The sequence below is a fragment of the Ambystoma mexicanum genome, chromosome 11 (assembly GCF_040938575.1).
Source record: "Ambystoma mexicanum isolate Mex_15411 chromosome 11, UKY_AmexF1_1, whole genome shotgun sequence".
Lineage (NCBI taxonomy): Eukaryota > Metazoa > Chordata > Amphibia > Caudata > Ambystomatidae > Ambystoma > Ambystoma mexicanum.
The window spans coordinates 997,395,530-997,422,303 of NC_090934.1; the positions used below are offsets into that span (position 1 = coordinate 997,395,530).

The 26,774-nt window shown below is 48.6% G+C and overlaps 1 protein-coding gene across 1 annotated transcript in view; it reads left to right on the forward strand.

Moving 5' to 3' along the window:
- The window catches only part of RASGRF1 (Ras protein specific guanine nucleotide releasing factor 1), a 670,043-nt gene that overhangs the window by 350,478 nt on the left and 292,791 nt on the right, over nucleotides 1-26,774 (forward strand). The window contains exon 4 of the mRNA XM_069624182.1: nucleotides 11,332-11,424. Within this exon, the coding sequence (XP_069480283.1) occupies nucleotides 11,332-11,424 (93 nt within the window). The remainder of the gene's footprint in view (nucleotides 1-11,331; nucleotides 11,425-26,774) is intronic.

The following is a 26,774-nucleotide window of genomic DNA, read 5'->3' on the forward strand; positions in this document are numbered from 1 at the left end:
ATTTGAAGGATAGTTAGTGGGGTGCCGGGGAGAAAAACAACCTTGACACTGGGTTGTGTTAATCAATGTGAAACCAACAGATGTCTGCACTCTTGCGGAACTCTCCCATCCAACTGCACACCCTTTGTATTGTAAATACAACCTGTATCTATAAAAACTAATTTCTAAACTGTGAATGATTTGTGTATCATATAAACAAGAGAAGAAAATAAGTTTATGTACTAAGGTGAATATATTACTGCATAATTGAAGTAAAACTAAAATGAGTTTTTACAGAAAATTGGTTTCTAAAGACTTATTTCAAAAAAACATTGTACCATATCTATAGATACTGATTTTATTTACAATACAAAGGGTGTGCAGGGGATGGAGAGTTCCGCAAGAGTGCGGACATCTGTTGGTTTCACATTGAACTGGTAGTGATTCCTCAGAACCACGATCCAAAGGAACTTTCAATGTTTTGGATGAATGTGGACGGGAAAGTAGGCATATTCTAGATCGAGAGTTGTGATGTAGTCCCCTTCCTCCAGTTGGCCGAGCACTTGCTGCAACGTGACCATCCTGAAATTTTGGGAATTTTGGTATTTGTTGAGGCGTCATAAATCCAGGATTGGGCACCACACCCCGACTTCTTTCGGACTAGAAAGTATCTGCAGTTCTATTGCGCCCTTTGGTAGCATGGATCGTACTTCCCGGAGCAGCTGGGCAATGTGTTGTTCCTTCCTCATTACAGGTGGAATACAAGGGCATTTGCGTTCGAATTCCAGTGTGTGCCCCTTTTGCAGAATGTCCAGCACCCATTCGTCTGTGGTGATGTTTTTCCAAGCATTGACGAAATTTGACAGACGGCCTCCCACTGGGGTGCAGAAGTGGGGGCTAGGGCCATGGGCCAAGTTAGGCCTGCTTGGTTGCTTGCAGCTTTGACGGCACTGCAAAACTCCACCAAAAGCCTCAGACCAACATCTGGATGATTCATGCACTGTGGAGCAGAAAGGCTGTGGTAGGAAGTGGAGGCGTTTCCCTTGGAAGATCTTCCAAATGTACTCGGCATATCCACTACCTTGGCCAGAACATCCGGCCTAAAATTGGTAGCCTTCAGGCATCCTTGACGCCTGAGCGCTATACCATTTCCCATTTGGCAGAAGACTTAATCCACGGCATCCATAGCCACAGTGATGGCATGATCGGAGGCCATCTCCTTCTCCTGAAATAGTGCTAGTGCTTCCGTCCTCTTGTCCTCCAGCAAGAATTCCAGGAGTGGGCCCAGTTTAAACCACAACTCCCTATCATACCGGGCCAGGATGGCTAGAGAGTTGGCAGCCTTCATGGTTGACACTGCAGTATATATGATGTGCTTTCCTGATGCATCTAGCTTCTTCCCCTCTTGGTGCAGCGAGACAATACACTTAGAGGATGGATTTGCCAACCGTTTGCTTGCTGCAGCCAAAACCACTGAATCCAGAGATGGCTGCGAGCGGAGACATTTGGGGGCTGAGTCCGGCACCCTGTATTTCTTCTCCAACCAATCCTGCTTTGCTGGAGCAGTGCTTGGGGACTTCATTAGGGCCAGGCCCTCTTCACACAACCCATCCAGCACCAGGACAGATAACATTGTCTTCCTGGTTGAGGTACATCTCTGGTAGAGGAAACCTTCCTTCCTCGTCTCCTCTGGTACCAGATTAAATTGGCCAGATGCCGTCTCTATCATGGAATGGAATGGCCCGACTTCATCTGAAGGTGAAGCTCTGGAGGTATCATCTGCACCTACTGGCTCCCCATCGGCTGCGACAAAGTCATCAAAGTCATCCATGTCCGTTGTGCCAGTGTTCCTGTTTGTTGTCGTATCAGTGTGCGGTGCATCGGCTGGCGGTGTTGGAACAGGCAGTGGGGATGGTGGTTGCCTTGGGGTAGCCGAGCGATGCTTGTGTGGTGGCCTTGGAGGGCTGTACCTAGGGGCGCTCTCTGACAGGCCAGTTTTGGGCAGTAGCCACTGCTGTATCTCTGAGACCAGAGATTTGAGCAATGTGAAGATGTCCTGCGACATAGCTCTTGGAACGTGTGGTGGAGCCCCTGAGCCCGCCGAAGGAATGTTGGTGTGCCTCAATGGGCTTGTATGCCTTGGCAAATCAACACCTACAGGGCTGTATCCACCTGCCTCCAAGCACTCATGCCATGTGTTGTCGCCGCCAGAGCTAATACAAATGGCCAAAGGGCCAACTGACCTCTCTGAGTATTGGTCTCCTGGTCTAGCCACTTCCCTCAGGCCTACAGACATGACCAGTGCCTTTATTGACTGGGTAGTGGTGGTCAATGAAGCCGTAGTCATTGCTCTTGGTGGCAGCGTAACCTTTGCAGCAGGTTTTGCCAGCAGTTTTTCCTTGCTCGTTGATGAGGTGGCTGCCGATGAGGCACTCGTCGACAAGGTGGCCGTTGGTGAAGCAGTAGCCGACGAAGTGGCTATCGACGAAGCGGCCGAAGACGAGGTGGCCATTAACGGCTTTCACAAAGATGAGCCCACTTCAGCCAATGATGAGGCAACCGTCGACGATGGTCTGGTTGATGTCATTGCGGCCGCAGATGGTCTCGCAGTCGTTGACAAAACAGTAGGAGTGGGCGTCAATGAGGGCTTCGGAGAGGGTTCCTTTTGGGAGTGCTTCTTCGGTTTCTCCCGTGATGAACCATTATGCTTCGAGGACTTGGTGCCGGCCGCCAGCAAGCTCATCGTAGACGGGCAAGGTAACGGAGTGCATGTGTGCCCTGTACTAGGTCCCACATCAGCAGCGTCTCTAGCTGGACCAACTGCCTGGTGCTTGGCTTTACTGGAGGGCTCCACGGGTACCTCCTCGGCCGATCTGGATCTCTTACCAGGTGGAGAGCGCTCTGGAGTGCAGCCCAATCTGGGCTTTGCCTGAGCATGCCCTGAGGCCATGCCAGGGCCCACGTCCTCTTTTAACCACACCACCAACTATCGGAAGCGGTCCCTCTTGATTTTGGTAGAAAGACGTCGGCAGATGTTGCATCGGTTCTCTTCATGGTCGGGATGCAGACAGTAGAGACATCTAGTGTGCTTGTCCTCCACATAGATGAGTCCCAAGCCACACCGGGGGCACAGCCTGAAGAGACGTCTCCTGCCTTCCTCCGACATGGGGAGGCGTGAAGTAGGCCTCAGTAGGCCTTTCCACTTGACACATTGTGTAGACTTTGAAACTTAAACAGCAACAGATTCCCATTACCGGAGATGACTAGTCGTCAGCAGTCTTTCACCCAAAAAATAGAATTTTCTAACGAAAAAACTGAATTGTATCGAAAAAGGCTCATAGAGCAAAATTCGAGGACTCCCTGCACCAAAACGTGCATTAAAAATCAGAAGATGGCCACCAAGGCAGGACTTAGGGAGACGACCGTCATTGGATGGGTGCAGCATGACCCTGGCTTCAGTGATTGGATATCAGGCGAAAGCCAATATTCAAGCTTTTAAAGCAATACTGCTTTTCTTTTTCTTACCGAGGATTCCCAGCCGTAGGATGGGGAAAATTAATGAGCATGTGAATCCATGCCAGACCCCATGCTGGAGAACGATTGTACACATGCTGCTTTTTATCCGTTAGGTTCAGTAAAAGATGGGATGGAACATCTCCCTCATCAGAAACTTCCCAGGAACGTCTTTCAGGTTCATTATTCTCTCAGCCCTCTTGGTCCCCCAGCCTCCCAAGCCCCCAGTTGGGGACCAACGGCTGGGTCCCGAGGGAGAGAACATGTCAGAGGCAGCCAAGCATCAATGGCCGCATTTACAGTTTCCGTGATGAGATCATTCAATTCTGCAGCCGACAGAGTGATGGATACTGCTGGTGGAGCGGGTGCCACAGGAACAGGAGGATCCCTTGGTGCCATCCTGGGAGCTGGAGGAGAATGAAGTCTTCTGTCGGAAGGAGATCCTTTCTTGCACCTCGACCGACCCCTGCTCCTCTCCCTTTTTTAGAGAGGGACCTGCAGTACCTTCTGCTCTCACGCTGCATTTTTATACTGCAGTCAACAGCACACATCTACCTACGAGCACTCACCTATTTTACATGGGAGGGAGGCTCGACAGCAATTCTGGCTGGTCTTTACCCACCCCATGATCCTCTCAGCCCTTCACCCTGAACCCTCCTGGCTAGGGCCAATGAGGGAGGGCGGCAGCACGCCGGGCCAACCTAAAGCGGGCCGCTGCATCTTCCATGTAGGAGGGATCTATCTGCAGGCCAGTGAATATCAAGCCGTGGCACCCTCACTCCAGGCTGGAGTCATAGAAGCGGGAGTCGGAGTCCATGGAGGCGTCCCAGTAGGTTTGCCAGTGATAAGGTGGCCCCTGGCTGCCTCTACTCCATAGCATTCGGGTGCTAGCCAAGCCGGCACAAGTGGACCATTAGGTTGCCATGTTGGAGAGCGAGGCCTTCACATGGCAGGGCCGCTGCGTGCCCATATTTACCTGTGTAATGGGGGTCATTCTACACAATGGTCCATATCCTGCCCAAGGACAGGACAAAAACATAACGTATCGTGGTCCTGCCTGGGTTATATCTCAATCCCGTGGGAGGAGGGAGCGTTGGCTAACAGGCCCTGTCAGAGGGTTTTTTCTGCATACACAGGGTTTCCTATCCCTGAGGCAGGGGGTGCCTCATTAGGAAAGGACTGGGATGAGGAAGAGGGATGAAGAGGTAAAGGATGCCCAACGCCACTCCCTCCCTCGCACACACCCCACCCCCGCGACTAGCCTACGGTGTAGTTCCTCATTACCTCAATGCTTGCTCGACTGGTTTAATCTTAGTGGGCCATAACAATTCTAACTCACCAGTGGAGAAATTGATGCCACTGGGTGCGTCAAATGGTACTGCCTACGCTGTACCCGGTTACGTCAATTGCTACTCCTGTTGCCAGGGAGGTGAGTGTGAAAACCAGAGCCAACTGCACCTTAAGCCTAAAGGCCCTGAACCTAGGGTCATGAAGCCAGCCCCTACATAGAGCCTGGTGCGCGTCTTTGATGTCGCCACATCGTGGCCTGCAGAGTCCTTTCGTCATTCACCCACATGGACACATCCAAAGACTTTGCGCCGAAGGAGCGGGACTATGCTCTCGCTATCTGGCGGCCATTTCCTCTGCATAGGTCATTCAGGCCTAGAGGGCTGCGTCTGGAGAGCACCTCCCTGCCACCAGGCACCCCCCGATCTCCATGAGTGCTCGACATCACACATCCTCTGCTCCACATGAGTGCTCCATTTCACTCACCCTCTGCTCCACATGACTGCGATATCAGGCGCCCACTGCGCGCCTGTGAAAATTCATTATCAAGCAACTATTCAATCAAATATTCTTATTTTTAAGAATTATGTAGGCATGATTCCTAAAACATCAAATCTGAAACAGTGTTTTTAATAGTATTACATTCAGTGTTTCGGGTGTGATAATGAAGTAGAGGTATTTAGATAGCAGAACTAGACTCAAATGAATGGGATCAGATGATTGAACCACTTGGCAATGCCTTTTATACGTTTTTAATTGAATATACTTATGTTAGTTGTGACTATAAGCGGAGCGCTACTTTGTAGTGTCTGAGTTGCAATTTTCGATGCCATAGAATGAACAGAAAAAAATGAAGTCCCCCCCAACGCTGTTGAGTTGCCCTATGAGACTTAGGGGTACAGTGGTTTACTGGTGCACGTGCCAAGCATCCGGCTGCGATTTGCCAGAATTGACAGTTGAAACCGTTGTGCGGTTATTTTCTCTTTAAAGGGAAGTTCAACATCAGTGCACTACCTTTTCCTACCAAGGGGACGCTCTATGCTGTCTCCACGCCTTTCCTTATGCAGTGACCTGCACTCTCTTTCCGTAAGAGCTGTTCCACCGGGGAGATGAAGGACGCCGCGTCAAACGAGCTGCTTATCCCCATGAAAGAGCAGCAGCCTTTAATATAAACCCAATGACTCGAACTGGCGCTATCCAGGAAAAGAACATCTGGTATACAGTCTTTATAACGAAAATGCACACATAACGAACATTTTATAACGAGAACCATAACGAAAATGTATGTGGGGTGGGGTAAAGGGTTAAATCTTGTGGGGAAACGGTTCAGGTGAGTTTTTAGGGGTGGGAAACGGGGGTTGGGGTGGACCCCACCCCCCAAAATAAAAGAAGAAAAAAGGTGCTGTTTGGTCGTTGTAAAATATTCGATATAAGTGCATTCTTCATAAAATGTGTTGTTATAAAGACATGTAACCTAGCATCTTATATAAATTCACCCGAAAATATAGCACTTGGATTGGTCCATAGATTGATCCTCTTTAGTAGCCAACGTTCCGCTCCGAGATCCTGATTGTTGGAGATCCCCATTCGCCATGCACTCGGCAGATGCCTAGAATGGATCTAAGAGAGGAATCTTCTGGTGCTTCCAAGGTGGAGCGATCACAGGTGCCCCTTACTCCACACACATGTAGGGCAGAAAGTCCACGCCTTTGCCCGAAAGAGCCACACTTGTAGCAGCATGGCCAATTTCAATGTAACGGTGCCCGTTTGCTTGGCTCAGTGATCATGCCCCTGGATTTAGTGGACGGTGCCAAGATAATCTGGTAGGGGGCTTCCATCCTTACATAGCCATAAACAATTCCCACTTTAAAGGGGAAGAGCTTGAAGAAGCCCCTGAGGGGCAAATACTTCATTGGCCTCTGTAGATATTCACTTTGGGGGGGATAGGACTTGTAGGCATTCATTAATGTGCTTATACTGTCGGCAGCCCTTCCTACAATGATCACGCCATCCGCAGGGAACAGAAGGAGAAACTTCCATCCTGCCCTTATCAGAACATCTGGAGGCGTATCTTTCGCGATTGCATGATGGGTACACTAACATGCAAAAGAAATAACAGTGGCACGGGTCCGAACCCTTCTCAAGACCTATCTCGGTCTTGATCGCGTTTCTCAATGGTTCGTCCCATCACTGCCAAATTCTAGCTACGTTACCAGAATGCAGGTGCATGCTAGCATTCTGTAAATATATATTCAATGCCACATAAGCTATATTCTTTTCTTACAGAGGGTGCTCAACATGCACTGTCAGACCATGCATGGCCACCAAATATTGCATTGCAACTCTATGTAATGATATCACTGTCCCGTGCTCCTTAGCTTCCGTTCTGACGCGCTGTCGAACTTGGCGCAAGAGTCTGTTTTTTTTTCCCTCATCCTCTCTGCGGCCAAGGCAGAGTTTGCCAACATTGAGATGCCTGGATGTTGAGTAAGAAATCAGGGTATTGAATGGAGGGTGTCTTGTGTCCTCTTATAAAATGTCAGAATAATTCTCACTTCATACACAAAATCCAGAGTGACTATAATCTCCATGACTAGATGAATCATTTGCAAACCAAACGCAGCTAGGGGAATTATTTCTAGCTAGAGAATTTCAGACCTTATTTCGTCCTGCTTCACTCTTGTCAATTCGTTCTCATCACTTTATTAAAAAGGTTGGCGGGGGCAGACAATCCACCACCTCCAGCCGCAAGAGAATTTTTGTTAAAAAACGATTACACCTTTTTTGTTTTTTAGAAGGACTGCTCTATGACCGCACAGAGTGGTCTTTCTAAATAGAACTGTCACGCCCCTGCAGCACACGATTGGAGTTTGGGGTGTGAAACCTCCCTATTTCAAATTAATCATGCAATGGAGAGGGAGGGCTGGTAGGGGTCGTGGTGGGGGTTAGTGGGTGAGGGGTGAGAGAATGCCGTTTTTTTTGCTTTTTGTTGACTGCCCAAATTCGGTTGAAATAAATCAGTCTTTTGGTTGCGCGACCTACAAAAAGCGAAATTGTGACATAGAACCGACAGAATCCCCACCTCTGTCATTGACGCTGGACCGTCAGGGTGAATCAGGTGGTAGGAAACGTGGCTTGATTTCAACCATCTTGGCCGATCTAGGTGGTGGGTCCTGCCAACTTAATATTTGTGCCACCACCCCCATACCCAGTAAGTCCTCATTGATTGCTGACAGGCGTCTCCGAGCACGGGGAAGCCGGGGCCCTTGGATTTCCCATGCCCGTAGCTCCTGGGAATTTCAGGAACTGTCAAGGCCCTACATGGGGATACTCTGTGGGGCTGCCCAGGGGATGCTGTGTGCTGGCAGGCAGACACTCCCTATTCTGCCAGGGCTGCCTGGTGGCAGCGGGCTAAGGAATGTAGGTACCAGTGAGATGTAGCCATTTCTGCCAGAGCCCCTGCAAGAACTGGCTGCCTCTAAATTCAAAGGATTTCTGCTAGGACAGTTGCACAGCCAACCTTTAAATCAGCCCCCTATGCAGAAGCAACCTCTTTTATGTTGCATAAGGGTGGCGATGGTGTGAAAATGGCATTACCTTTCATAGTGAGAAACAGAGAGGCGCCCAGGGTGCTCTGTTTCTTACCAGGACAGTTCTTCCAATGGGATGCCATTCGTGTTGGCTTCTGGAGCCTGTAAGTCCCGTCCCCATTTCACTGGGGATGGGATGCTGAGTTCCTCATAGGCCTCGCCTAATAGCCACAAGATTACTTATTTCTACTGGTGAGACAATGGATGTCCTATGGAGATAGCGCCCAAGAAACATTAGAAATCTATAGGGAAAAAAGGCGTCAGACGTGCATGTTGCCTTTGATATTGATATCAGCCTTGAGTGGTTTCCACTCACTAATACATCTGAAATGTACCCTTGGCTGTAGCAATTCACGCTCAGCGGGACTTACCACACCCCAGACTTGATCGCTGCTTACACTATCCGCCCTCATTTCTTCAGTAAGTCACATCTGCAGAGCATTCCTTGAGCCCCCGCGCCCAGTAGGTGTCATTGCTGGGATTGGCCTGCATGGCAAAGGTAATCGCAGGCTATATGTCCCATCCAAATCCTTATGAGCGTCTGTTGCTGGCTTTGGAATCAATGCTCAGAGTTGTGCTCGTCTGATCTGTTGCCGCCATGACTGCTTTGTCAGTGGTTGCCTCCAGGTTGGCGCCTCTTGGCGTAGACCTGGGCAGTTTCGCCTTCTCTTCACGGATCATGGATTTTGGTGATCTCTAACGTACAGATATATAGCAAGGGGGTGGTCTTATTCTCAACTCTAGGTCAAATGCACATCACTTTATGATATGATTGGTTATTTATGACACGTTTAATACTCAGAGGTTTCTAAGCGCAGACCCGGGGATCGAACCCGTGTTGCTCCACGTCGTCTTGAGCACGTTGCCCCTGAGCTATCCTCCCGAGACTTTAGCCAACCGTCAGTGTCACGCGTATGCGTCGGCCCAATCAATTATAGGTGATCTGTCCGACTGCACAGTTATCATGGCAAGTGGGGTCTAGACTCTGTCCAACTGCTTGCTCCTATCCCTGCTTGGTAACCATGACTGCAATCTGTCGCACAATGCCATTTGTATTTTGCCAGTGGTCATTCGGTGACCCTCTCTATCCCAGCAAAAGAAGGACTCAACTTCAATGCTGGGATGCCGTCACCCTTGTCTCCCTCCCCTCCCCTGGCCCACTGCCAATCGTAGCATCAAAATCACCCAACAGCAAAATGAGTGGCGGCTTGCAGTCCTCATATCAAAGATGTCTTTCAATGACTGATCAAGGCTTGTTATGGCTTCTGGGCAGCCCCGAGCTTGCAGCATGAGCTCTATACACATTAACGATATGACATGTTACTTATAACGCGCTTAATACCCAGATGTTTCTAAGCGTGGACCCGGGGATTGAACCTGTGTTGCTCTGTGTTGTCTTGCTTCCAAGGCGAGCACGTTGCCGCTGAGCTATCCTCCCGAGACAATAAGTGGATGCCTTCTGATGTGTTCTGCTGTGGTGATAGCTTTCAGACTTGGGAGTCAGTGGTCACTTGTCTCAGTGATTTCTGTTTTTTGAGATAGTCCCTACATCAATCACCCTCTGCTCTCCATACTTCACCCCCAAGCCAAGAGCGGTTCCTGGAGGAGGGCTCTAAGACCATTCACGCTAGATATGTAGCAAGGGCATCCCGTGATGAGGACAGGTAGAGCTCGTGAACTGTTCTGGTGCTTCACCCGCTCACACACATCCCTTGGAGGCTGCATTTTGAGGGTACCGCCAGTTGCATTAGACCTTGCATGGTGCTCCTCAAGTCCCTCACATTTCTGTAGACCACACCAGTGGACTGCTTTGGGGCCGTTTCATAACTTCGCCAACACACAGCTCCTTAGCAGAGACCCGATGTGTAAACATATACAGGGCCACCAGAACAACCCCGATTCAGACAGCGCTGACAGTGAAGTGATACAGATAAGCAAGCAGACCAGCATTCTCTCCCAGGGTCACCTGGTGCACTTCAACAACTGTCTGAGAAATCTGTGTGCAGTTATCTGTGCTCACTAAGAGCAGTGTTCGTTGTGCTGTTTGTGCAATGGTCAGTTCCCCCTGTGTGCAATGCTCATTGTGCTCTGTGTGCATTGGCCATTGTGCTCTGTGCACAATGATCAGTGTTCCATTTGTGCAATGGCCACTGTGTTCTGTGTGCAATGGTCATTGTGCTCTGTGTACAATGACCAGTGTTCCCTTCATACAATTGCCATTGTATTATGTGTGCAATGGTCAGTTCCCCCTGTGTGCAATGGTCATGGTGCTCTGTTTGCAATGGTCATTGTGTTCTGTGTACAATGATCAGTGTTCTGTGTACAATGATCAGTGTTCCATTTGTGCAATGGTCATTGTGCTATGTGTACAATGATCAGTGTTCCCTTTGTGCAAGGGCCACTGTGTTATGTGTGCAATGGTCAGTCCCCCCTGTGTGCAATGGTCATTGTGATCTGTGTACAACGATCAGTGTTCCCTTTGTGCAATAGCCACGGTGTTCTGTGCAATGGTCAGTGCTCCCTGTGTGCAATGGCCACTGTGTTATGTGTGCAATGGTCAGATCCCCCTGTGTGCAATGGTCATTGTGCTCTGTGTGCAATGATCAGTGTTCCCTTTCTGCAAGGGCCACTGTGTTATGTGTGCAATGGTCAGTCCCCCCTGTGTGCAATGGTCATTGTGATCTGTGTACAACGATCAGTGTTCCCTTTGTGCAATGGGCCACGGTGTTCTGTGCAATGGTCAGTGCTCCCTGTGTGCAATGGCCACTGTGTTATGTGTGCAATGGTCAGTTCCCCCTGTGTGCAATGGTCATTGTACTCTGTGTGCAATGATCAGTGTTTCCTTTGTGCAATGGGCCACGGTGTTCTGTGTGCAATGGTCAGTGCTCACTGTGTGCAACGGCCAGTGTGTTGTCTCTTTGTACATGAGCGGTTCCAACTCACGACCTCCCTTTTTTTTCAGATCGCCTCATTACTGAAGGACAATGAGCGCATACAGTCTACCCAGAACCTGTCCCCCAGTGATGACGACAGTGACATCAAGAAAATCAAGAAGGTACGAGGAGTTTTGCTCCCAAATGTGTTAACACAGTACCCGGCAACCATTTGTGCATGTGGCATCAAACATGGCGTCTGGTCACCGCACAAACTCTAGATATTATTTAGACTACTATAGGCCAATCACACACATTCATTGTTTGAGTGCCCCCCATCACTCAAACATATCTTACCAAATGTGAAGCACACTTGTACAAGGTCATTAAACACAAACATCACTCCCACACTTTTAAAGCACACATTTACATGTATACTACACCTACACAAGATATTTGCACATACCAGCGCACCTGCATGCATGCAGAGCTGCACACATGCCCAAGGTCATTGCACACGTGCATCTAACGTACATGCTACAATCACACACCCGCACAAGATCATCACAGGCAACCACCACACTTGCATACACATGCGCTACACTTAAATAAGATCATTGTGCACGTGCATCACACCTGTTTTCGCAGTGCAACATCATGCAAAAGCTCATTAAACATGTTCACTTCCACTTGCAGATATCACTTCTGCACACATCCAACAAAGTTCCCGCACGCACACGGAATGCTGTAGCACTGATGCTCCCCGAGATACTGGGGATCAGGATCTGAATGCACCCCCTTAATCCTCTCTTGGCTCCTCTCCCCTGCCTCCACTCACATACCCTTATAGCTCTTGCCCAGTGTGCTGTCAATGCAATAATCAGGAATAGACCCACCCCTCTGGATTGAACGGTGGATTGTGCCTTGGAGGTGCCTCTGGAAATTGAAGCCTAGGGAGTCAGTAGCCTCGAGCACAGGCAGGGGGCAGGGCAGGCCCCCTGCACTCTCAGTAGGGCGCAAGCCTATCACATTTCAGGGATTCGGTGTGTTCACCACCGGCTTCAATGATAGAAAATGCCGGCAGGGCCAGCATGCAGCCCACGGTATCACCACAAAATGTTGCGGCAAAAAATGCCAAACACAGAAATGCTGCATATCCACGCAATTATGTGTGGGGGGTCAGTTCAGGTAATAAAGGGGGACGGTGGGGGGCTGGCAGAGGGTCTTCCCTCCGCATATAATTGTGGTGACGTGCGGGAGAAAAAAATCGAAATTTTCGTGTTCGGCATTTTATTGTCGTAGTAATCACACAGATCCCAGCTAACCAGCATTGACCACTGACAGATGTAGAGAATATGACATGGCATTCATAACGCGCCTATACACAGGTGTTTCAAAGCGCGACGAGGTAAGGGGGGAACAGAGGGAAGACAGACAACGATCCTACTAGGCCAGGTGTCATTCAGATTGCGCAAGTGCATTGGAAGGGGGACAGGGGAAAGTGCTGGGGGAAGGGGAGGGGACAGTACAGTACATGGGAAGATAGAATAAATAACAATAGTACAATGATAAGGTACGGCCAACAAGGCAAGTGCAAAGGTAAGTGCAGGCATCAGGTGTCAAGCGCTGGTAATGGGACTGTAGGGATACAGAAAAACAGTCCCCAAGTGCAGGGGTTGCCAGGAGGGCAGTGCAGGAGGGGACCTGGGCCCGAGGTCAGAGGGTGGCCAGGTAAACCAGTGCAGTTTCAGTATCAGCGAGGAAATCAGCAGGGAAGAGGAGGAGAAAAAGCAGGGCCAAAGAGAAAGGTTTTGAGGTGCTTCAGGAACCGGAGATGGTTCTCCTCAAGTTTCAGGGGGTGCAGGGAGGCTGTTCCAGAGGGAGGCCCCAGCAGATGAAAGAGATCTACCACCAATTTGTTGCTTGGAGAAGCGACTGACCCTGAGGGAGTTGGAGGCGGATGAGCGAAGAGCTCGAGAAGGAAGATATTTAGGAAGAGAGAGTTGAAGGTATTGAGGCCCCAGGCCCCAGAAGGCCCTGTGGACAATGCAGAGGGTTTTGAACTTAATCCTCGCAGCCACTGGGAGCCAGTGCAGAGATTTCAGTCCTGGAGAGATACGATCCCTGGGCTTGAGGCCAAGGACAAGTCTTGCAGTCCGGTTCTGGATGAGTTGCAGAGGGCGGAGAGTAGAGACAGGCAGATTTAGAAAGAGGCTGTTGCAATAGTCCAGCCTAGAGAGAACCAGAGCTCTGGAGACAGTGAGCTTCTGGGGGAAGGAGAGGAAAGGAAGACGACCTCTGAGGAGGTGCAGTTGGTAGTGTGACTTCTTAGAGACATCAGAGATGTGAGGAGAGAAGGGGAGTGTGGAGTCGAAGATGACCCCGAGGTTTTTAGCCTCACAGGTGGGAGCAGGGAGAGGGCCAAGAGAGGCCGGCCAAGAGTGACTGGAAAGGAGGGTGTGAGTGCGAGCAGGAAACCTGCAACAGCTCTTGAGGGACCCGCACAACCAAGGTAAGGGGGGAGGTATTAACTAGGGTCATCTGAGCTCCCGTAGGGGTTCAGAGGTTGACTCAGCCAAAAATGAGCAGCTTAAGTGGTGGTTTAGATTTCCATGGATGGCAAACCCTAAGAGAAGCACAGACAAGCCATAGGCATGATGGGGTACCAAAGCAAACAGAACTATAAGATCAGCCAAAGTAGATAAAGGCAGGCTCAGTAGTTTAAAACATCCAGCAGGAATTGCACATACACACCGCCTGCATTATTTTACGTAGATGTCTGCACATTTTGTCTCGCCCGATGTTTTGGACTACAACTCCCATCAGCCCTAGCAAGCACAGTCAATGTGAAAGGGTCATGGGAGTTGTAGTCCAAAACATCTGGCAAGCCATAGGTTGCAGACCCCCCTGACCTATACTGAACCTTTAAGGTGTGAGTAGAGACATGTGTTCTTCCCCTTGACGCCACACCCAACAAGAACAAAAAGCAGCCCAGTGGGTTAGACTCTATATCCAGACTGAAACCCAGCACAGTGGCAAGGATTCTATATGGCAGGGGAGGAGTGATGTGTGGCTGTTGTAAGGTGTCTGGGGAAAAAAAAACATGTGGCCCTGGGAGGGTGGCGGTGCGGCAAAGGCAAGGTGGGAAATTATACTGAATTTAAAGCAGTAGGGGGCTTTATAAAATTCTGATGCAGCATCACAGAAGCAGGCGATATATTAAAAAAACAATATATGCAAACCTTATCGTTTTTTATTTCAATGTTATGACAAAAGTCAACGCATTATTAATCTGATGATGTGTCCCCGTCTTTTTAGTCTTGGCCGATTCCCTGCGATAAATCATGTTTTGATAAAACAGTAGGGCCTCATTAGATGAATCAATAAATGCTGCTGCTCCTGAGATATAAGGCTAGAAAACTAAAGCCGGAGCAGAAAAGGAGTCAGTGCTCCATTTCCTGCATGAAGAAGGTGGCACCACTAAATGTCGAGGATCAGCAGAGTGGGGCTCATGTAGCAGGGACATACTACAACTAAAAGATGTGATGGGTGGAAGGTTAAGATTGAATCATTAATCTCAACCACTGGCATTGCTCTGGGTTACCTCCAACACCATTGTTTGTTCGCCTGTCTGCACCATTGCAGAATGGGGCCGGCAATAGGCAAATCAGTCTTGGTCCTGCGCCAATGAGAGCAGTGCATACTATTATGACACGCCCCCTCTGCACAGAAACAGAAGCAACCACAGACATGTTATGCCCTCGTTGAGACTCATAAAATGGTCACAGCTTGGTTCCAGTGGCAAAGCATGCACGTGACCAAGGTCTGGGCATACCCTCTCTCACTTTGGGAGACAACCTATAACTAAAAGATGAGATGGGTGGAAGGTTATGAATTAATCGTTAGTCTCAGCCACTGGCATTGCTCTGGGTAACCTCCAGCACCATCTTTTAGCACAACTGCACCATTGCAGAAGGGGACCAGCGATATGCAAATCTGTCTTGGTCCTGCCATCAGTGGGAGCAGTCCAGCCCGTACTGCTAGGACATGTCCCCTCTGCATGGAAACAGATGAAAACCTAGACATGTTTTGGCCTTGTAGGGACTCGTCAGATGGGTGCAGATGGGTCCCAGTGCCATTGTGAGCAATGGGCCCAGGTCTGGGCATATCCTATCCCACTTTGCGAGACAGCCTATAACTAAAAGATGTGATGGGTGGAAGGTTATGAATTTATCTTAAACATTGGCATTGCCACTGGGACCTAGCTGGAATATCTCTCTGCAGTAAAGTTGTTTAATTCAAGTACGTGCTTTAGTCTTTATGTGCAAGGTCTGAAACTTTATGTGTTCTGGGAACAGCAGCCCATAAGTGCCAGCGAAAACCTTGAAGGAGCTTGAGGAGGTGACTCACTGTCAAGATTGTAAACCTGTGAAGGCTTCCAATAGCTGTCTTTAGAAGGCAGAGAAATGAATAACCATAGTCATCTATCTAGGCCGACTCTTACAATCTCTCAAGCTACTTCTTTGCAGAATTATGGTAGAGGACTCCTTATAATTATTATTATTATTGGCCATCTTGTCAAGTGTATATTATTATGTGACCATCAAGCCAGGTGTCTTCTTTAGTATTAAATGAGCTAACATTCCTACTTATGGAGATAATGTGTGGATCCTGGTATACTCGACCATATCCACCGTGCAGCACAGAATCCATCTGTTTTAGGCTTGTCTTATCAGGAGGGCTGCCAGATGAGTATCTCTGGATGGAACACATCTTACCCTGCTGACCTCACGTACATGAGTGGGAAGAGATTGGGTGTGGCCTTCTTTATAGTGATGGCCACCGCACACACCTTTGGACTTGCAGTCCCGTCAGTACTTCGGTCATTCTGGTGGATCCCCACACAGCGATTCCCCTTGGGAATTCTTCTTGCACCTGCATCTATGCTTGCCCTCCTCGAACGAGCGCATGAAAGCCTCTTATATTTCTGCCACCTCCTGCTGGCCTGCATCTGAGACTTCCCACATCTGGCAGTGAAATTCCATTTTAAACTGCACTCCACAGCCATTTGCATTGTCTTTTGATGCTAAACAGAAAACCTTTGCTCTATATACTGTGATGAATCCCAGGATATCGGTGCTGCTCCCGTAGGGGCAGCCCCTTCCCCTTAGGCCAGAGAGGTCAGGCCGCTACCCGATAGTCCCCCTGGGGGTGGTACTCAGTGGTTGGAAACCCCCTATGGGACCAGTGACGACTATTGTAGGAGAGCGCGGTATCCGCCTAACACCAACACCTCTCCTTCACCCCCACTTTCTCCATCCCTACCCTCCTTTCCCATGTACCTCTATAAGACTCATGAAGTAGAAAGGACTGAGACAAAGAAGAATAGGGAGGAGTTGAAAGACCCGCTGATAATCACTGAGACAAATAAGAGGTGCAGAGTAATGACAACTACTACGCTGAACCAATATAAGCGGTCTAGACGAAAAGGACCCAATAAAAAGGAAGGAGGGACCGCTAACTGCTAGAAGAGAGAGATTCTTCAAGGCTGAACCAAGGGCCTGGAAGCCATCTGGCTTGGCGTTGGGGTGAAGACTGCTGATCGCGACGTGCTGGCTGCTCCCAAGAAGACCCAAAACCATCTGGAGAGAAGGGTGGAGAACCATGCAAGGCAAGCCCCACACCACTTCCTAACTGCGGAGCCGCCACAAAAGAAGTTGAGACAAAGAGAGAAAGAGAGAGGGAAGACCCGAACAGAGCTGCTGTAGTAGTCCAGCTGCAGAACCAGAAAAAGAAGAGAGCCTCCGGCTACACCGCTCATACCGTTGTGGAGATGCTGCAGAGAGCACGGAGCCCTGGAGAGAGAGAGAGACCTTGGAAGACCAAACAGAGTGACTGGAAGCCTCCGATGGTCACAAGGAGACACAAAAGTGAAACCCGAAGGTACTGGGGTTGTTGGGGAAGGTCAGAAAGGGACGAAGAGTGGGAAGAACAGGGTCTGGGACCTATACCAAAACCAAGAAACTGTAAAACCCAACAACACCTGGGAGAACAGTGAAACAGGTGAGCAAGAAAGAAACAGAAGGTCAATACTTTTTTGGGAACGCAGTACCTGGTAGGAGAGTGAACCAGCTGTTCCCACAGAGGTCTGGAACCCCCAACAAATAGCAGGGGTATCCAAACCACTCTTCCTCATCACAGTACCTGGTAGAGAAGGTATCCAGGTCTGCTAACCAGGGTCAGGGACCCACCACAGTTTGGAGGAGTATCCAAACCACTCTTCTTTGTCCCAGAACCTGATACCCAAAAGAACCAGGACTGCCAACCAGGATCTGGGACCCACAGTGGATTGGAGGAGTAACCAAGCCACTCTTCCTTGTCGCAGTACCTAGTTGAGAAGAGAACCAGGTCTGCCAATCAGGGTCAGGGATCCACCACAGTTTCGAGGAGTATACAAACCACTCTTCCGCGTCACAGTACCTGGTAGAGAGGTGAACCAGGTCTGCCAGCCAGGTTCTGTAACCCACATATATGGGCCAGGGAAGAAAGCCATTTCCCCCACTAGCTGAAACAGAAACTTGAGAACTTTCAAACCCAGAACTACCCTTTGTCGAGGGAAAGAGAATCATTCCTCTGGATAAGGAACCTACCCGTTTGATTAAGTTTAGCATAGAGTGTGTGGGACAGAGCTAGGATTCTGACATAGGACTGTGGACTGTTGCTTGACATCGTGACAGATATCAGTTCTTTTGAGGAGGCAGGGGAACTCCTCTTAAAGTTAGGACAAGATATGGTTTTCTCTTCATTTTCTTATAAAAATACAAGTCTTTAACAACCACGATGACCCCTCTATGTCAGTCTTACTCTGAACCCTTACAATACTCTTTTAGGTAAGAAGTCTTTGGGCCTCATTACGACGCGTGCGGTAACCATGGCGCTAGTAGCGCCATGGTTGCCGCTGGTATTTTACTGATTCTGCCATGGTGAATGGCGGAATTACCACCCCATTCCAAGGTTGGTGGGGCGGTAATTCCCCATTCACCATTGGCCCTTCCCCATTCCCATTTTTGCCCCCATAGGGCTCAATGGAAATGGGGAAGGTGGTAGTTACGGTACTGCAAATTGCGGTACTGTAATTACCTCCAATGTCCCTTTGCGGGTCCAATCCTTAATGGCTGGTAAAACCAGCCGTTAAGGTAGGGACCCGTAAAGGGACCTCGTAATTAGGCAGTAAGGGGTTAACGGCGCCGCCACCTTTTACGGCGCCGTTAACCCCTTACCGCACGCGTCGAAATGAGGCCCTTTGGCTCTGAAAGAGCATATATTCAGATGAAGCTGATAGATTCTCCGGGAGCGAGACAATCATGGGACCTGTGCTTTTTCTTTAGTGTATATGTTTAGTAATTACACATACTGTGGAGGTAGAGTCACCCTTGGTACTTGCGTGGGACACAAAGAATGACTGTGTGTTTGGAGTAAATGGTGAATGGGTACTGGTAGAACCTTTCATGGAGACAGTGCCCTTTGCAAAAGGAGGAATTGAAGTGTATGGTCCTTTGCTGCCAGTCTTCAGACGGACTGTATGAGCATAAAAAGGTCATACTTAAGAAACTAAACTGTGTGGCATCAATCAAATCCAAAAAGATCTTTTCCAAACGGTTACCTTGACATCGCTGTTCCAACCTCGTGGTGCAATGGGCAACAGGACTGCAGTACAGGCAAGTGAGATAAACCTCCCTCGCACCCTCAATCTGCACTTTTTCCTCACTGGCAATCACTGAACATTTGTAGCTTCCTAAGGCGCTGCAATTCAGCATAACTGAAAGGACCTCCTTCTGCCCTGAGAAGACTAGTGTGGCTGCTACAGTAATGTGACTAATGCGAGGAGGGTATTTGCAATGGGGTGGGGTAGTGTTGATGCCTTGCGATGGACATGAGGGCCAGAAAAGCAGCCTCACTTATTGGCAGTGCATTCTGTTAAAGAGTTCCCCCATTGTTCGCAATAGAGTCTCAACACCCACTTGCACCTTTTATAAACTTTCTTCATTCTCCTCCTTACCTAATGAACCCCTCACACTGCATATCTACATTTGCTTATCGCAATGGTATTCAAACTTTCTTTATACTGAGCCCCTGTTGAGTAAAAATATCCCTCCCTCCACAAACTATATTTACTATTAAAATAAGTTGTCACCCTAATCCCTTTTTAAAGAGCCTCGAGCCCCCCTGGATGTTCTTAAGGCCCCCCTAGGGGACCAGCCCCACAGTTTGAAGACCACTGGTTGAGCCTCTTGTTCCCCCACCGTAACCTCTTTTTACTTGTGTCTCTCTGCTTGAGGCAGGAACGTGCATGCTGATCAGCTCCTCACGGGTTCTTGGTTTCACCTCAATCTGTACTAGAGCACCTTTCAAAAAACCTTGCAAACGCCTCCAGAATTGTAAAAAAACAATCTTTTATAATAAGCCACATAGGCCAATATACAGCGAGAACCTTGCTCCAGGTCCATCAAAACCTCTGACTAAAGTGATCTAAATTCCAACTGGTCAGTAGAGGGTTACAGGTCATTTGGTCGAAAATAAATGGTCGACAGGACAAATGGTCGACGCAATTTGGTCGAAAGACAAATGGTCGATTTTTTTTAGTATTTTCACTTTTTTTGTTTTTTTGGGGGGGGGGGGGTCCCCCCAACCCCCTTTTTTTGCTAAAAAACCCTTTTTTTCCTAAACGAAAACCTGAAAAATATATATATAAATTTTAAAAAAATTTGACCATTTGTCTTTTGACCAAATTGCGTCGACCATTTGTCTGTCGACCATTTGTCTGTCGACCAAATGACTGGACAGCTCAGTAGAGGGCTGGTTTCTTGCCTAATGGGTAGAGCCCAGAGCGCTGCATCCTCAATTAAATATGAAATCAAGGAAGCCACCATTCTTAGGGCCTCTGGGAAAGGATGCATTACAGCCCCTTTTATTTCCGTGATGGTGTTAGCTCACTCCCTCACGTCCGTAACGTATCTACGTCACCACACACTTCCTTTTTCATAACAATTGATACATATAAACATATAAACTACACTGTTAACAAAATAAACAAACATGAATACTACCATTCGGATTAGTAAACACACAACACTACTCACTGTGCTCCGCAGGTGCAAAGATGGCAACATGTTAGTCCTACAATATATAGCCCTTCAAATGGGACGGACGGCACCTGGATTCTCATTGCGAGTATCTCCTACCTGTGCCCCTCCAGGACTCCTTTTCCACGTCTGGGCCAGGATCTATTGACTCTTGCGGAATCCATGCTTGATCATCGTTCTGGTCTACCTCACCCCTCACGGGGCTCAGTTCTGCTGGGTTCCGGCCACCTAGCTCAATCCACTTTCCGTTGTTCTTTGGCCACTTGCTCATCATCAATCACTCCTGGTGCTGTATCCTCACTGTCCAGCAGGAGCCCACACGGGCACCTTCTGAAAAGAGCTTCTGCGGGCCCACTCCTGTAGAGTAGTGGGGAGTGGCCCTCTATTCACTCAGGAACTGATATAGCGCTCGACACAGGGATTTCCCTTGTCCATGAGCAATCAAGAATATTTTGTTCAGGGTCTGCATGAAACTTTCCGCTTCCCCATTTGCTCTGGGCCACAGTGGAGATAATTTCCTGTGCCTGATTCAGCACTCTTGAAAAGCTCTCTCCGTGAAACGTCAGCCCATTATTGGTACACACTTCTTCTGGAAATCCTTGAGAGGCAAATATATTCTCCAGCATCGCCACAATATTCTCAAACGAGGTGGACTCTACAAACTCCACCTCTGGATACCTGGTCCATTCATCAATTGCCACTAGAAAGTGCACGTCTCTCCCTGTGGATCCATAAATCCTTGTGCACAATCTCCCATGGTCCAGTGCCCCTGGGCATAGACTCAATTTGGGGCTCTCTCTGCGCTGCAGCTTGACACCACATGCAATTCTTCACAAAATCGTCCACCAGCTGTTCCAAATTGGAGAACCACACCTTCATCCTTAAGCGTGACTTGGTCTTGCCTGACCCCTGGTATCCCTGATGAGCCTGTGCTATTACTTTGGAGACCAACCCTGATGGGACGCCTATCCTCTGTCCACTCAACAGCAGCCCCGATTCCGTAAATGACAACTTGTTACTCACCATTCAGAGCTGCTCCAGCACCACATTTGCATCCTGTGTGTGTTTGTCCAGCCCATCAGAGCCCACAGGCCCTCTCCTTTGGCCAGGGACCCAAGGAGTAGGCAAAAACATTTGTCCCCTTCAGAACTTTCTGCCAGCTCTTGCAAGGACATTGAGTTCAAGGTGGCAGACTTCCCTGGATATCTGGACAGGTAATCAGCTGTATTGTTGACTCCTGGCCGGTACACCAAGCAGACGCTGTGCTCCAATAAGGCCAGCATCCAACACTCGATTCAAGCCAGTGGCCTCCATCATGGTCCGGCCATGATTGGTAGTAACAGCTTATGGTCAGTCACAACCATCACCGGTCTCCATAACACATGTAGCCTAAAATGTGTGCACCCCCAGAGTACCGCCAGTGCCTTACCTTAAATCTGGGAAAATCACTGTTCGGTGTCCGTCAAGGCTCTGCTCTCAAATGCCAGAGGCTGCACCTCACCCTTAGAATTTTGCTGGCTCAGCACACCCCCTAGTTGAAGTGGGCTCGCATCCACCACAATCTCTGACGCTACGGCTGGGTTGAAAAATGCCATTGTGCTGTCGGTCGTAAGGGCCATCTTGATTTCCTCAAAGGCACTCTGTCCTAAGGGGCCCCACTGCCACTGAGTGTCCTTCCTAGCCAGATTCCGCAATGGTTCAGACAACGTTGCCAGATTCCGGATGAATCACCCACAGTATGTTACTATACCGAGGAAACTTCTCACTTCCGTTACTGATTCTGGAGGTCTTGCCTCCTTGATGTCCTTCACCTTTCTGGGATCCGGTGACACGCCTCCCTGCTGAAACATAAATCTGAAAAACTCAATCTTCTCCCTGACAAATTCACACTTTTCCTTTTCTTTGTGGAGGGTGAGTTCCAGTGACCTGATCCTCTCAAGTGTCTTTTCCAGCCTCTCCATATGTTCATTCTACAACACAGCGAAAACCAAAATGTTATCACTGATATGATGACTCCTTCCAGGTCGGCCAGCACTTTACGTATAATGTTCTGAAAAACCTCAGCGGCTGATGATACGCCAAAGCTCAGTTGCTTATGCCTGTACAAACCCTTATGAGTGTAAAAGTTGTAATCCACCGGGACTCGGGATGCAGGAACACCTGATTATAGCCGGACCGCAGGTCTAGTTTTGAAAAATCCCTTGCTCCTTGTCACTCTGCAATGATTTAATCTAGAGTGGGCGTGAGGTGCCCTTCCCACTTGATGGCCTTGTTGGGCAGGCGCATATCCATACAAATCCGAACTGACTCTGGTTGTTTCGGTTTCTGTGCCACCACTATCGGGGATACCCACGGAGTCAGCCCCTCTACTGCCTCAAAGATGTCCATCTCCACAAGGCATTCTATATCCTTGTCCACGGTATGCAGTAATAAAATCACAGCAAAAATGTCGCCTTTACAAAAAATCACAGCAAAAATACTGTGGTTTGACCCAGTAAATGTGTACCCCATTATACCATTAAAGGGGAGCGGGGTTTGCGGGGGTGTCACCCGCTCCCCTTAAATGTTATAATGGGTCCTTTACATGGATTGCGGCAGCAAAACCACAGCCTTTTTGCTACGATTTTTTGTGTAAACTGCCATTTTAGCCACGATTTTAACACATGGAACCTTGTCCACTTGGTCCCTAAGGTGAAAAGGTACTCTCCTGTGGTTAAGGGCCACTGGGCAGAAGGATTAATCAATATGCAGTTTCACCAGCTCACCCACCATTTTTCCTATGCCCACAAACACACTTTCGAATTTCCACAGCAATTCGTGAATGTTCACCACGTAGACCCCATATGCAAAACTGACAATTTTGAGGGCCTCTGTTGCGGCACACTCAGTAGAGTGTCCATCAATGATGAAGAATCTCACTTTAATGGTGTTTGGCCCATGACCTACTTTCGAGATGAACGCCTCTTTGAGCGGCAATGGCTGTGTACCTCCGAAGGTGAAAATTCTCACTTTCGCCCAGGCCAAGACTGGCAGGCCGAGTAACGCCCCATAGGGTTCCAGGGCCATCACACTCACAGATGCCCCTGTTTCAATCAGTACTGGAATCTCACATCTGTCAACAGACACCGCACATCTCAGCTGCCTCTTTTTCTTGACTTTAAGGTCACTGAGACTGAGATGAAGAACACGTCCTCTGGTTCTGATCCTTGGTCCGGCTGATCCTCATCATGATCTACCTGTGCCAGCCTCGGGAAACATCTCTGGGCAGACATGCCCACCTTGGCAGGGCCTCTTGGCGTAACTACTGTTCCTGGGGCTTTGCACATGCGTGTCAAATGATCAACTGCCCCACATCTCCCACAAACTCAGCCTTTTGCAGAACATTTGATTGCATGGGGGAGGTCATATCTGCAGAGGGTGTATTGTGTCAGCATCTCAGGTCCCTTGTCTCTTCAAGGACCTGTACCACGTCAAACTCCCCTGGTGCCTTGCTGGTACCCTATCCCGCAGACATTCTCCAACTTTACCATCTTCATTGCTTCATCCATCTTGGAGGCCCCAGTGTCTGCCAACTCATAGGAGCCTCTCGGTTCTAGAATACGTGCCAGAGTGAGCCCTGGTTCCCTCAGAACCTGTCGCTGCATCTTTCCAGAGGCAAGCCCTTGAATTAACTGGTTGCGCACCAACCCCTCCTCATTGTTCCAAGCAAATGTGGCCGCCAGGTGTCTCAGCCTGCCATGAAAAGAGTCCAGCAACTTGTCATCCCTCTGCTTAGCTGCACACATTACGAACCGCTGATAATCCACATTCACAAGTGGAATGAAATGGGCGTTTAGACAGTCCTTCATCGCTCCGTAGGAGTCATCCACCGGCTGCAATGTCTCAGAAATCTTCAACACCGCTGGACCTGCAGTGTACAATAGTGTCAACTTCATTGCCTGATCATTCACCTCCCCTACCGTTGCGAAGTGCATTTCCAGGCTCTTCAACCATAAATTCAACCTGGGGCACAGAGCGGCCGGGTGCCCCAGGTACGTCAAATTCGGGCATAGGAGCCAGTGAGCCTTGCTGTTGATGTCTTTGTACCACCAATGGAGCGCCTGCAGCCACCACTCCTGCAGCCCGCCTGTCCTGCATGCTGGCGCAGCACACCGCTTAGCAAGGCCACACTGAGCGCACAGTCACTCCCAGTGGATAGAGTGGCGCAACTCAGTGAGTTCGCTGTATGTCCTTCACACTGTCCCTCCACAGGAAGCACCAGACCTCCACCAACACTGTCACATGTCCAGACAAGCAGAGAGTTAGAGAAAAAAGAAAAACTTTTAAAACGTCCACCACATACCAGAAGGAGAGAAAAAAGAAAGTATGCACACTATCAAGTGCTCCAAAAATGTGCCCAGAGGCTCACGTGCACTTCCTTAACAAGGAAGCCGCAACTTCTGATTGGCGGGCATTACAGGGTGTGTCTCACCTTCCCCTAGTGTGCCGACAGGGTGTCCAGTCATAATGTCGAATGAAATTAGTTGAATTACAAAAAAGTCGAATCCAAAAAGTCGAAAACAAAAATGTCGAATTTATTTTTTTATTTATATATTTTTTTTGGGTTCCGGTGGTAAAAAAAAGGGGTAAAACAAAAAAAAACAAAAAAAGAGGGGTTGGGGGGAACCCCCCCCCCATTTCGAAAAATAGCAACCAAAAAAAAAAATTCAACATTTTGGTTTTCGACTTTTTGGATTCGACTTTTTGACTTTCGAAATTATTGAATTCGACATAATGACTATGAACCTGCCGACAGTGCTACGAAGCAGATTGCTCACCATCCCAACACCTCCGTCAGCCGATGTAGCATGTGGGTATGAACGAGTGATCCCCTTGTCGCCTTTGTAATAAGGCCACACAGCTCTGCGCAGCAGTAACCCCCGAGTACCACCACAGACCAACACTGACAAGGGTATTCCGTCCAAGCGGCACCTGCGCTCTGCCATGCATGCGCGGGACTGCCCCTTTTATTTGCGCAAAAGAGTTACCTCATTCCAAAACGTCCATAACATTGCTATGTCACCACACCACATACCGTTCTGGAGAGGCAATGGAACTGTGAACTGACCTCCCTTGAACCCGGGAGTTCCTGTTGCTGGGGAGGGCCAGGGCACAATTCCACAGCCGATCATGAATGAAGTACCGCACCATGGGCTTGGCGCAAAACAAAACAACGTATGGGCACATCAAATATGGGAGATACCTGTGTGTTGAACTTGTCTACTGTAGCACTAAGGTTTTATGTCTACTTCATAACCTAAGGCAGTGATCCTCAACGTGTAGCTTGCAAGCAACATATTGGTCTCCTGACCTTAAAATGTTGCTCGCCAGTTGCTCTGGGCCATTGTGTGAAGGCTAAGAAAAAGGACATTCAGGGTTGAGACATCAATGGCAGTGTACCCTGAGCCAGAATTTAGTGGGAAGGCTAGCCAATCAGCCTGCTCTATTTGACAGGCATGACATACTGTTAGTTGTTGAAGCATTAGCTGTCGAGTCATCAGAGAGTGGTCTGAGTGGTGGGGCATGCCACATGGGTGCAGGGAGCAAGGGGGTGGCTACGAAAATGAATCTCTTGGGGCTTCAGATGAGACGGTCCACAGTGATTGAAGAGAATCTGAAGCACAGAAACTAGGCCTGCCTGGCCGTTCATGTGAATACCCATTGTACTGCTCTTAATCAGAAGTAAAAATTACTCCCCACTGAACCCACCCTTATTGAGACAATCCCTGGCTTAGCAGTCTAAAATGTCTATGCCACTTGGAGCTCTGGTACACTATAAGGTGCTTCACTGTCTGGATCAAGTACACAATCTACGAAGATAATGTTTCCGCCAAGTGAGCCTTCCCCTGCTGCACTGATATAGACAGCAAAGGGGTTAGTGTCCAAATAGTACGAACATAAGTAAGAAAATAAGTGACTTGAATGCCCAGCTGTCAAAGAAGTCCCAATAAGCTTCTTTTGTGCATGTATGATTTGCGTTTGTTGCCAAAATTACATTTTTGGGTCCAAAATGTTCCACACTAATTGCATAATCTTTGCGAAGACATTTCTATCTTCTGATTCTTCTTTCTAGTACGGAAATGCATTAATGGGAAAAATAATCTAACCAAATGCCCATATTTTTGTTCTGGTGACAATTGCCAACTTCTGTATCTTGATACAGCTGGTATCTGCATATTGGAGAAGGTGGCATCCATGCTTAAATTTTCCTTCTTAAACAATTTGCTTATGCCAATTTCTTTACATGTGTAGTTTGTGTTTGCGGGCCTCATGCGTCATAATTGGCACAAATGTTACATACTACTTGTATTGCAGTGCCTGTTGGGACAATTCACTTTGTATGATGCTTT